General features: G+C 29.6%; 1 protein-coding gene across 2 annotated transcripts in view; it reads right to left on the reverse strand.

The window, feature by feature from the left end:
- LOC107449604 (MYB binding protein 1a) overlaps positions 1 to 13,532 on the reverse strand; it is a 47,986-nt gene that overhangs the window by 13,937 nt on the left and 20,517 nt on the right. For both annotated transcript variants that reach the window (XM_016065186.3, XM_071182338.1), the window contains exons 16-20: positions 11,213 to 11,371; positions 9,756 to 9,971; positions 3,721 to 3,772; positions 3,499 to 3,638; positions 2,087 to 2,220 (exon numbers count right to left, since the gene is read on the reverse strand). In XM_016065186.3, coding sequence (XP_015920672.1) covers positions 2,087 to 2,220; positions 3,499 to 3,638; positions 3,721 to 3,772; positions 9,756 to 9,971; positions 11,213 to 11,371 — 701 coding nt within the window. The remainder of the gene's footprint in view (positions 1 to 2,086; positions 2,221 to 3,498; positions 3,639 to 3,720; positions 3,773 to 9,755; positions 9,972 to 11,212; positions 11,372 to 13,532) is intronic.

Consider the following 13,532-nt stretch of genomic DNA (forward strand, 5'->3'; position numbering starts at 1 on the left):
AAAGTTTCAAAAATGGTGAAACTAGCTCCGACACATTTAAGAAAAAGTTCAGCTTAACAACAATTAATTTGTCTTTTATTGCTTCTTGTAAAGTTAAAAAGGATTTACATTTCACTTTTCTAAACTTGCCAACATTTTTCACATAAGATTTCAGATCATCCCAAAGCAATATTGCTTCTTCAGCTGCAGGTGCATTTTCCAGCCAACGGTGGTTACAAAATTTTAGTGGTAATTTGTTCTCAGTTGATTGATTAATAAAATCTTCTTTTCTTGTGGGTGAATCTTTGAAAAGATAGAAGATTGAGCTCAGGATGGAACCAATGAGCCATTCTGTTTCAGATTCACCTTTGTAGAATGCGTTATTTAAAATATGAAGCCCACAACTTCCTATTGCATTGTATTGAACACCATGTTCTTTTAACAAATCTTCTTGAATATTATTATAAAACTTCCATTTGACAGCAGGACCGTCCATAGAAATCTGCAATAATTTCTTCAGGTCTACATTTTTGACTGATGCATAAAAGCAGGTTAAAAGGTCATCTGCTGTAGAATGGCCCAGAAAAGCTGATGTTAAGTATCGCGTCTCTACAATGTTCTTATCTGGGTTCCAAAAGTGGATATGTATATCCAACTGCTTCTGCTGTGTCACTTTGTTCAAAGACTCATCAAAAAGCAATGTATAAAACTTGGCATTATCAATGCACTTCAGAAGTAGCATGCTAAAATGAGGTGCAAGTCCAAAATGACAGAGAGAACTTAGATTCACTGCAGGTGAAATGACGTGCTAATGAACTGTCTGGAAACATTTAACTAATTAATTTTCCAGTGTCTTTGGAAGAATTGTAGAAGTAGTAGCTTTCTACAACTTTTAAAGCCCATAAAATCTCAGAAGAAAGAACTTCTTTCCCCAAAGCCCAAGAATCTTCTTAAAAGATGGAGGCAGCAGGAGAGCTGAAGGAAACAGAATTTAAGGATTTAGGGAAACCGATTTAAGGAATCAGATCAATCAAAAAAATTTCAAAACGCCAAAATAAAAAATATTTAGCACTTTTTTAGCACTCAGAAGAAATTTTAGCACTTTTTAGGCCCTAAAAAAGTTGGGGGAAAATTTTAGCACTTTTTTAGGACATTTTAGGACAGCAAGAACCCTGTTTAAATGTTGTATTTAGTTGGAACAAGTTCTATAATTCAGAGCCAGTGGAGCCTGCTGTGAATTATTTAAAGCAGAGCATGAAATTTCAATTTAAAGGTAAACTATCCAGAAAAAAAAATTTTGCTGGTCAGTATTTTTATGAAAAATATTAATAATTTTTAAAATGATAATAGATGTAGTATAGGTAACTTTTTGGTTTTTAAAACTACAAAAGAATGTAGGAACTAAAAAATGGAATAACATCTATTGCTTCATTATATTAATATTAATATAAACTTTAAATAAGACTCCAGTTAAGTCACTCTAAATATCATCCACACATCACTAAAACTAATTAAAATAAGAATAATATCAGAAAATTAAAACAGAAATACCATCAGTTAATTGCAGCCCTATTGACAAACTTCAACTTTTTGACTGTTTATTTTGAGTCAAACTGTGCTACTTACCTGCCAGCCATAAATATTTGGTCATCTAAGCCGAACTGGTGAATGAGAATTTTGCATCTTGCCTTAAAGTGATTAAAGCTGCAGCCACACTTAAAAAAATTAAAGAAATATAATCGGTCTTAACCTTAAACCATATTTTTCCGATCTGACTTTTGCATTAAAATAAAAAATAAAAATTAAAATATACATAGGGAAATTGATAGTTTAATACAATTTAAGCAAACTGGTAAAGTCAGATTTAGTGCTAATGTCTTCTAAGAAATCATTTTCTTTCTGTAAATGATGAATCAAATAACATTTGATATATTTTCTTCTTCTGATTTGTTATAGTTAGTTTCTAGGGAGAACTCCGTTCCTTTTATATATATATATATATAGGGGAGGCTTTCTTTACAATCTGATACTGGTAAATAAGGAGTCTGCTGCATTATGAAATGATGAAGGATAAAAATAAAAACTAATAACCAAAAGTTTTTCTTACCTCAGCCTAAAATCTAACATAGCCTTATCTTCAGATCTCATTTTAGTGTGACCAGTTTTAGCACGCTCACGAAAAGCTAGAGACAAAGCATCATCTAGTTTGAACATTTCTGAGTCAGATAACACAACAGATTCCTGAAAAATTAGACAAATTTTATAAAGCGAAAGCTTAAATGTTTCAATTGCATGTAAAAACACTAAAGTTAGATTTTGTTTCCCCCCCCCCCAGATTTGTGATATAATTTTATATTTTTTTATGCTGCAATATACGAAAATTTTATGATTTAAATGCTGCTTTCTACAGCAAAAAAACTTACGAAAGTGGATGAGATATTCAAAAAACAGAAGCCTGAATAAGTTTCTTTGATACATTGAAGTAATTTTCTTATCATATCGGACAACAACAAAATCATAAAACAAAATTAATATTTAAACAAATTTGTTGCATTTAACAAAATCTATTTTCTACAATGTAAAAAAAAAATTAATAGTCAGCCCAAGTTCAACTGTCATTTTGAAGGAAAATTTTTTTTAAACAATTCCTTCTACTTCCTTTTTTTATTTTATCAAGAAAAATTTAAATTTATTTTAAGGTCATAGTCAAAGACTTATTCATGCATATAATTAGATGAATAAAACTAAAACTTAACTAAGTAAAAAAAAAAAAAAATTTCACATAATAATTTCAAAATACTTTTTAAAAAAAAGGCATATGTTCATATAAGCATGCATCAGATTTGAATAAATTTTTTATGAAACAGTCAAATTGTTTTTGCAGATCTGAGTCCAAACTAATTCAGCCTAAAATAGCTCAAGCATTATTAAGATAAAAATAATAATAAAACATTTTTACAAATAGCCCTTAAAACTCAAAATTTAATTTTAAAATTCAATTATACATGAAAAAAATGCAAAATCAAGCTTTCTAAAGTACATAGTAGTAAAAAAAAAAAAAAACATAAATTATCTAATTTGGAATAAAAAGGTAAATTTTTAATCTGGATTTTCCTCGAGCAAGACTTTGTAAACTACATGCAACTCCCCACTTTGTTTTACAATAGCTTGGTAATTGAGCAAGGGAAATTCTGGGAACAAATAATAATGGTTATAACCATTTCAATCCGAATTTCCAAGTTGATTTATTTTAAAATATGGATAACTGGTGCAAAAGGCACTTTTATCACAGCATATATACATTATAATAACATTTGCATAAATGCTTTAAATACAATTAACTTGTAAAATTTCTGAAATTTTTTAGCGTTTCGAGTTTGTAGTCCCTATATCCGTTTCAAATATCTATAAGGCACAATTATTTACAAACTATACAGAATTAACATTTTTTCTCTTCAGTTTTTTGAATGATAAAGAAATACATTTATTCATGGAAGATAAAATTAATTAAGTACTTACAGCATCACTAACATCTGCAGCAGAACCTAGAGCTTCCTTCACTTTCAATTTGAACTTTTCGTCAACTTTATAATTTTCTGGATCGTTATAATCAGATTCATCACTACTACTACCAGACTCAAAATTTAAATTTTCCTCATCTGTAAAGTAAATTAATTCAAAAAATTATAAAAGGTAGCTATTAAAAAAAAACTATACGGAAAATAATAATAAAATGCTTACCAGATTCATCTACTAACATAGGATCTTCATTGGATTTCAGGGGATGTATCACCTGCAACGATATTGTTAATAGGAATATGACATTTAAATGTTCAATCAAAATACCTTACTTTATGTCAACAAAATTTAACATTAGAATTGTTGGGATTTTTAAAATTTCTAATAATTAACCCCTTGCACTATTTTCACAAGTCTGACTCGAGATGAGAATTTTAGGTCAAACTTGAATATCACGAGTCAGGCTCGTTGTTTAATTTCATGTCGCACGGTTTTAATTTCTGGGTAAACAAAAACGTCTGAATGGGCTCTTATTTACGTGGATAGGTATTTTATATCTTGTCTTCTAATCTCTAATTCTCTGTCCTTCTCCCTGGTCTTAGGCTCTTTACGTGAAAATTCGGGCGCGGAATTAGGCACGGCTTGTTCCACATTTCATCACAGTGAAAAAGGGTTAAGGAGAAAAGTGCCGTATTTTTCGGAGAAAGCGCCGCACATCGATAAAAATGAAATTTTTTTTTAAAAAAAAGTTATAGTAAGCGTCGCTCCGGCGCTAAACCGCGCATATCAGCATCCTTTTAGAAGAGACCTTTAAATTACCATTTAGAATATCTATATAATAAAAAATTCAATTTTTGTATGCATTTCATAAAGTAAAGTTTTAATTTCTAAATTATAATAAAAAATTTCTTTTTCAGCAAAAAAAAAGCAACAAAAAAAGTTTTCTCTTTCAGCAAAAAAAAAAAAGAAAGAGAAAACAATATAAAATAATGTTGTTCTTACCAGTTGGCACCGTGCCAAAAAACAGAAGAACAGCAAAAAAATATTTGTTCAGTAGCTGAATTAATGCTGAACTGATTACAGAAATTCGTAAAACAATGTAACAAGAAAAATAAAATATAAATTTATTAAAAGAAAGATTTTAAAATTATTACCGTTAACAATTTGAGGAAAAACTAATACATAATAACGAAACAGCTAACAATAACGAAATAACTAATAATAATAACAAGAATAAGAAATAACTAAACAGGCCCCAAAAAAATTCTGAAGGAATGAGCGAAGAGGAAATAAGTTTCACTTTCACAATCTTAGCGGGTGGAATTTTAGTGGGTAGAAATGCCCTCTCCTTCAATGGAAATAACCCAATGTGACTGAACTTAGAAGGAGAAGAAAATGTTTAAAAGAGGGGTGTACCCCACCTCCTCCATGTGTCATTTCTACTGGAGCTGCTTAGGAGAAATCAATCAGTTATATTTTAAAGGGGTTGGGGAAAAGAAAAGGGTATGGGACCCCTAATCCAGCATTTCAAAATTCCGCACTTAATCTGATCTAATTTTTTTCTTTTTCTTTAAGAAATTTCTATTGATGAGACAAAAAAAATCAGATATATTCTTTTTATTTGGAATTTTTTTCTGTTGAAGTAACTTACTTTATTTTATCTTTTAAAAGAACCTTGAAAAAAAAATAATAAATCTGTGTCAAAGGAAACATCTGTTTCTTAATCAGTTTAAAATAAATTGAGAAGTAAAAACACCTGCATTTCCAATGAACAAAATAAAGAAATGCAAGTTGGAAAAAACTGATCAATCAATCTTGACAGCTGGGCTTGTGCTTTACTGATTTGTCCCCATATTTCCCTCCTCTGTTTGACCATAAATTGGCCACACCCAGTTGACATTGAAACTACCATGTGGACAACAAAATGAATTCTATCCCTTTTGCGGTTTTTTATTCAATTAATAAATTTTTTTATTTTGCCGCTTTTTATTAGTTATTAACAGCTAATTTGTTTTGTTTTTTTTTGTTATTAGTTAGCTTGTTTTTTTTCTTCTTGTTAATAGCTGTTTGCGTGTTTTATTGTTATTAGTTTTTAGCTTGTTTTTTGTTGTTATTCCAGGGTTCCCACTCTATGATGAGATTGAAATTCAAGGACTTTCCAGGACTTTTCAAGGACCTCAACAAAATTTTCAAGGACCTTAATCTAAGACCAATTTTAAAAATTATTCTCTTCTATTTTACTAGAAGCAACAATGCTTGTTGTGGCAATAATTAATTTCAAATATAATACCTAAATGCTTTGCCTATATAGAGAGAAGAGAGTATATGTATTATGGACTAAAATTTATATTTTTTTAAAAACAACCCTACTGGTTTTACATATTAATTCACAAAATCATTTTCAGCACAATCTATAACTAATGGTAATGAGGTGTTAATGGTGAAATCCTTTAATCCTGTGTATTTCCATGTGAAGGCTGCATGAAAGACAGAGCTAAATCTTAGGTATTCCATATTCCATGACTATTCCATAACCCCCTCCTCTCCTCTATTAAACATCGTTTCTGAAATTATTCATCCATAATTTACACAACCTTCTCTAAATGTTATGCAGCAACAATTCTTTCTGAAAATAAAAATTAGAAGGAACATATCCCATTTTCACCATGTTTAAAAGCATTATTCGTTATGTGTAATCCACAACTGCCAATGAATATGACCTGGTGGGAATATTTCTCTTTTAATTCACACTGAAGCTTCTAATAGAATTTCCAATTGACATAGGGTCCATCCATGGATAATTGAAGTATTTTAGAGAGCTTTTAACCATCATCCATGCATTTGTAAAAAGAGGACAAAATATTTTCTGCAGTTCCATGACCCATAAATTGGGAGGTAAGATACTTAGTGCAAACTTTATTATCAATTCCTTACCATAATGTCCATCTGCTTAGATTGTAGAGACTGATTTAACGTCTCATCAAAGAGTACAGTGTAGCAATCAACATTCTTCAGCTCATTTATAAGAATCCCTTTGAAGTATAGTGCCAATCCAAAGGAGCCCAAATAGGCTCACTTTGTGGCACTACAAAAAAATTGTCTCGCTATACAGCTATCAGCAAACATTTTGGAGAACAATTTACTAATCCCTTCACAGGAGTTACATGAATAATTACTAGTGATGCACTTCAGACTCCAGAGAATTTCAGCATCAAGCACATTCCTTTTGACCAGATAAGAAGACAATGTTACCTCGGCCACTAAAGTTTCTGTTTCACATGGGGCACACGATGTTGAAGGAGTATTTACACCAGATGAATTAGATGTTGATGTCTTTGGAAAAAGAGAACTCAGGGCATGAGACTGCTTTTTTGTTTTACCTTTCTTTGATGTGTGATTTCAGAGCAGATTCTTCCATTTTCGCGATATCGATCTCCTTCATGCATAATCGGCACTTGGCTCTGAACTTCTTTTCGGGCATCGATAAAATCCATTCTTTATAAGCTTGATTATCCATCCATTGGGGATTAAAATAGCACTTCCCAGGCATAACTAGTCTAAACTACATAACACAAATACGAAGCCGTGCCTTTGCGAATACGCTTTACAATAAAGTTTTGAAATGACGCAAACGTAAGGACAAGTGCGGATGGTAAAACGGCAAATTTATTGAAAACTACAAGGTACATATTGTTACGAAATTCGAGAGTATTCCAGTTGCGATAAGAAAAAAGAAGATCTAAGCATATGCGACAGAAGATGAAGTGGAGTCTCGCCCCAAATGCATTGATTGTCTGCTGTGCTCCGCGCGCTTGGCAGACACCAAGACGCTAGGTCCGGTTAGAAACGGTGGCGTTAAAAACCACGTGAGAGAGCTCGGGAACAAATCAGAAAGAACGAGAAAGATCCGCGGGTGTTTTATAAAAAGGGCCGCCGGCAGTATTGGACAAATTCAAGGACCTATCAAGTTTTTCAAGGACCTAAGACGTTTTCAAGCACTTTCAAGGACCTAAATTTAGCAATAAAAAATTCAAGGACTTTCAAGGACTCTCAAGGACCGTGGGAACCCTGTATTCATTGTTAGTTTCTTAGCATTAATTGTTAATTTTTTTTTTTTTGGTAGTTCCTTGTTAGCTTTTTTTTTTCCTTGCGAGGTAATCGTCTTTTGTTAAAACAAAATGTTATCTAACAGAAAAAATGAGAACTATGATCTCGCTCCAAAGAAGATACGATTATTTCTTCTTCATAGGATTCGGATTATTTCCTCTTGATTATATTATATAGATTATTATTTTGATTAGTAAAATTTCTTAAGATGGGCCAGTTTTAAATTCACCCCATCATAATCTACGATCGAAACTTGACTAAATTTATTGGTTTTTCTGAAATTAACAATGGAATTGAATTATAGTAATATTTGGGGGCCATATTGGAATTTCCGAAAGAGATCCGAAGTTCGGCATTTTGTCAGTCCTGTGAGTGCCGGGTTTAGGGTCCTATTACTTCCCTTTCTGTTTGCTCAAATTACAATTGCCGATGTTCTGCAGCAGATCGCGATACCGGCGAATATTTCGTCGACTTCGTTATTAATTTTTTTTAATAGTCTTTCTCTCAGAAAATTATTTCATCTTAAAACAACTTTCCTTGAAAAAATTTTTTGCTACTAAAGAATATTTAATCGGAAGTGCGGCATGTAGGAAGAAAAAAAACTTTTTTTTCGGCAGCGCCGTGGCGCTTCCGCCGAAAAATATGATATATTTTACACAATAATCTCAATACTTGTTTCATAAATGACCCATTTAGTTGATTGTTTGCTTTTGCTTTGGTCTTATTTAGAATAAACAACAAGATAAATAATGCAGAGGAGCATCAAACTTGAAAGAAAATGAAGCAAGAATTTAATAATAAAAATTAAAACTGATGAAAACAATTTAATAAGAATTTTATATTTACACTCATACAGCAAGCTTCTCAATCCAAAATGGCAGAAATATTACTATGCTTGATACAATTCGAATAAATATTTAAGGCCATTGGTTGATAAACCAAATAAACAAAAGCCATTTTTCTGCCATTCTGAATCAAGCAGACATAATCGTTGCTAAAATATATTTAACACTTCTTATTGATCACTTTTACTGATACTGATAATTATGGTAATCATTCTATCAAATTAATGATGTTAGTAGTTAGGAATTTAACTATTTTAATTTCACTGTTAAAATGCATTCCGGATTTAAAACTCATGTGAATACAAATCAAAATGTTGGGTTTTAAAAACTCTGATAGAACATTTAAATGTCACATTCCTATTAACAATATCATTGATAATTGATTCTTGAAATTATCATTAAATTGTTTTTGTCAGTTTTAACTTTTATGAGTAAATTCGTACTTCATTTTTTTTCACGTTTGACGTTTCTCTCCTTTATCAGGGTTGCCACTGAAATCTGGAAAATAAATTCCCCGTGTTTTCCCTGCACATGTTATACGCAATATATTAAGAGTAAACAACAATTACTGTGCTCTTGTGTGAGCTATATTGGGCTAACTATATTTATTAGTTTCAATTGCTGGAAAAACAGCTGAACATACTTAAATAATGCTATGGTAAATGAAATAGTTTAGTATAGCTGAAATATCATGGTTAAATATCCCACAGATTACACTTTGAGTGGTCACCATTTTTTAAAAGACCAAAATAAAAAAAACAAAATTCCCTGTATTTTCTCAGTTTGTAAAGAAAAAATCAAAATTCCCTGCATTTTCCCTGTTATTTTAGGTGATTTTGAAATTGCCTATATTTTCCATGTTTTCCCTGTGGAGTGGCAACCCTGTTTATTTATCTAGTTTGTTCCTTTCCTTTATTTATCTAGTTTGCTGCTTCCCTTTATTTATCATATCCTTTATTGTAAATAAGACCGAATCAAAAGCAAACAATAAACTAAATGAGTCATTTATGCATCAAATATTGAGAGTATAGCGTAAAAGATTGTTTTCTCCTTAATTTTTAGAAATTTTAAAAATCCCAACAATTCTTATGTTGTTAACTTCTGTTGAGACAGACTACAGTAAGATATTTTGAGTAAACTGAAAATTTAAGAATCAGTAAAGAATTAGTAGGGGGGGGGGGAAATGGATTAGACATAGATTCATGGCATTGAAATAAATCTGGATTACAATTCAAACAATACTTAGCATTTAGCTAACATAATAAAGAATATTCTATTAAAGATATATAAAAAAAAATTACTTACAACAAGAATTTGTTGTAAAGCTTCTTGAGTAATAAATGGGCATAATAAATGAAATACGGATGTAACAAGTCGTCGTAGGTGATGAGATGATTTGGACAAAAGTGATAACATTATATCAGTAACAACTCCGACCCAGGGTGGCTCATTTTCATCCTCAGGCTGTTCACTTGAATGCTTTCGATTACTTAACGCCTTTTTACAACAGATATGCAATTCCTAGATAAAAAAAATTAGTAGTTATTTTTAAGAAATTCAAATACATATTAAAAAATGCTTGACTCATATATTAGGAGATTTTACTTTTAGATGCATAGAAACATATTTCAAACCATTTAATGTAAATTTAAAATGCACAGGGGTGATTGGGGCACAAAGGGAAAAACCCCGAAAGTTTTATGAGCAAAAAATCAATATGAATTTACATACTATACAAGTTTTATATCTAACATAAGTTTTTGAACTAACATTTATAACTAAATATCACACTTTTAGAGTAACGATTTTAAGAAAAAACTTACTTCTTACAAGAGTAGCGATATTGGATTTTAAAATTAAGTGACTATAAATGGCAATATTGGATTTTCATATCACGCGAATAAGAATCGCGATATTGTATTTCAAAAATGAGGACATACAAATTGCGATATTGAATTTGCGTAAACACGAATCACTCTGCATAAATTTTCGATTGCGTGAATACAAATTGCAATACGTAGTTTTCAAATCACGTATAAATGTAAAAATCGTTGTTTGATATTACATTACAAATGCATAGATACAAATTGCAATGTTAGATTTTACAAACCCGTAAATGCAAATCACGGAATGGATTGGATTTTAAACTTGTGTAAATAGGAATCACGATGCTGGGTTTAAAAAAAACATTTATACAAATCGCGATATCAGATTTTTAAATCACATGAATAAGAATTGTGCCGTACAATTTTCAAATCGCGTGAAAACGAATCACAAAGCATAGCTTTTAAATCAGGTAGATACGAAAATCAATGTAGCATGAATAAGAATTGTGATATTAGCAGACTTCGGTGCAGTTCCAAACATTCAAAATGGTGAAAATCAGCTAAACCAAAAATATCAAATAAGTGAAAGAGCCATGTAAGGCGTAATTCTTCATGTAATTGGTGTAAGAATATATGTAAACACTTCGCTAACAGGATTTAGCAAAAACTTCAAAATTTTGTTGGCGTATTATAAGTTTTGATTTGTGGAAGTCTGCGAACCAATGGTCTTTAGGAAAAGGAATTCTGTAATATTTGAGCAAAAATCGCATGCCCTGATTTCTAGTTTTTAGACTAGGAGGAATGATACAATCATCCCTGAATGAAATTAAAATCAGGGAGTATAATAAGAGAAAACAAAATTAGTAAAAATAAATACTTATTTTACTTCCCAATTATCCTTAAATACAAAATAAAAGAAAAAAATAGAAGGCATACCTCTAAAACATCAGCAATACTTGAATCCTGAAACACATGGAAACCCAACTCCAAAAACAGAGCAAGAAATGCATTACTTTCATTGGTTTTTCCATCTTTTTTACTCTGTTTCTGGAGCTTGTGAATAGTTCTTTTTATTTTGAGCCAGGGTTCTTGTACCTAAAGTATTAGAAAAATTTAAATTTTTTAAAAAAAGGAATAATAAAGTATATAATTTTTTTTAACTTAACTATAGCTAACGTTCGATATTCAATAGTTTGTGTCAGGGTTCGTTGATTTAAATCACGATTTAAATCATGATTAAAATCAAATGATTTTTTTAAAAAAATCATTGATTTAAATCAACTGATTTTTATATATATATTATATTGATTTTAAAAGTTAAAAAACAGTGCTTTAAATTATTGATACTTTTATTATTTTCTTTTCTTAGTTTTAAAATTTATTTTAAATAAATTGCTGCATTAATTAATTTTAGTTAACGAAATTACTTTCTTTCTTGGAGTGTGTTAAACACATTTAAAATTACATGTTTAAAAATCTTTTGATTCTTAACATTGAAAGTACAGATTAAAGTAAATATTTAATGCTGTCTTAATATAGACTTGCATAGCTGTAGAAAGTAAATAAACATGCTTTTTTTTCAAAAAGCAAATGTTAATTAAAATTCTACCTTTTGATTAAAAAAGCATGAAATTCAAATCTACATTATAGTTTATTGATGGAAATTTCTATATTTCTAAAGCTTGAGGTTATATTAAAAAGAAATTACCTTAATATGCCAAAAATAGAAAGAAAAAAAAAAGCTGAGTTCAGATATTTTTTTCCTGATATAGTGTCATTCTTCCCTATCAAAGTCTATTTGAAGCAGTAGGGTTATTAACTGGTTTTTATTTTTCTTCTCATAATATGTTTACGGTATCTTTGAAATTATCAGATTTTCTTTTGTGAAAAAAAATTCCAATGAGTACATAGATTTTTTTAAAAATGTTTTTTAGCTTAACTTATGTATTTTGATAAAGGATTAAAAATGAATATTTTAACATAAAAATATATAGATTGAATATTTATTTTTTGATGAATAACAACATTTATAAACACAATCTGTTGCATTTATTTTGCCATTTTATAAATCATGAGAAAAAAAAGAGATCACAATTTTAAATTAAAATTATGCTGTGCTAATTGAAACTTTGTGTTATTAGTTAAAGTAGTATTCTTTAAATTATCTATTTTATCTTGTCTTTTAATTTCAATCATGCCTTTGTATCAAAATGGTCGCTATGCATTATAATGAAAAATTATTTTAGTAAGTTAGAGCTTCTAAAATATTGTTATAATATAGTTTTAATATTAATTTAATTTTGATTAAACATTTATAAAGTTTTTTTGATCATAAATTAAAGCTCTTATAGTGTATTTAAATAGAAATCAAAAAAATCTGATTTAAATCAAAAAAATCCGATTTAAATCAAAATAATCCGATTTTTTCGATTTTTTTAAAAAAAATCAAAAAAATCACGAACCCTGGTTTGTGTTTAATTTATAGTAGGCTCCCTACCGCCTAGCCTTCAGACTATCCAGCCTAGTAAAAATGAGGATTAATTTAACCGGCAGTTAGCTAAACTTGTCAAAGAAAGGGGAAAAAATTAGGAAGGCTAAAGTGGTCCTCTGCACATTTCACCTCTTCCTAGTTATAATTTTTTACAACATTAATGAACATGGAGTATAAGTTATTTTGAAATGCGTAATGTGTTTTTAATTATAGAAGAGAAAAGGTAAGAAGTTAAATTTTGTCCAATTCAGCTATTTTGTTATAAGGCCAATCCATGTGCTAAAACATAAAACCAGCTTCTTTATTAATTTTTTTTTTAAATTGAAAAATACATTTAAGTTTTTATGAAAAATATAGTAAAGAAGTAGTGAAACAGTGATATGACAAAAAAAAATTTTTGTTCATTAAGATAGACTTTGGTTGTTCTTAGTGATAAAAGTATTATTTCAACATAAGAAAGAGTCTTTTAACGAGATGTAAAAATATTAAAACAGAAATTAAAATTTACACTGTAATTAAATGTTTGTACTAAATATACTTCTTGAATATTTAAAACTATATATAAGTGTATATAACTATATAATAAGAAAGAAAAATAAACAGTTCTAAGATCTTGCATTTAACATCTTGCCTTTTATTATAAATTCTAGTTAATGTTTCGCTTTGTGAATGAACTTTACTGTAATATAGTAGAATAATATCCAGATCATTAGACAAAGAAAAAACATGTATTTTTTTTAAACAAAGTATTTATAAAATAAAATT

The sequence above is a fragment of the Parasteatoda tepidariorum genome, chromosome 6, assembly GCF_043381705.1.
Source record: "Parasteatoda tepidariorum isolate YZ-2023 chromosome 6, CAS_Ptep_4.0, whole genome shotgun sequence".
Lineage (NCBI taxonomy): Eukaryota > Metazoa > Arthropoda > Arachnida > Araneae > Theridiidae > Parasteatoda > Parasteatoda tepidariorum.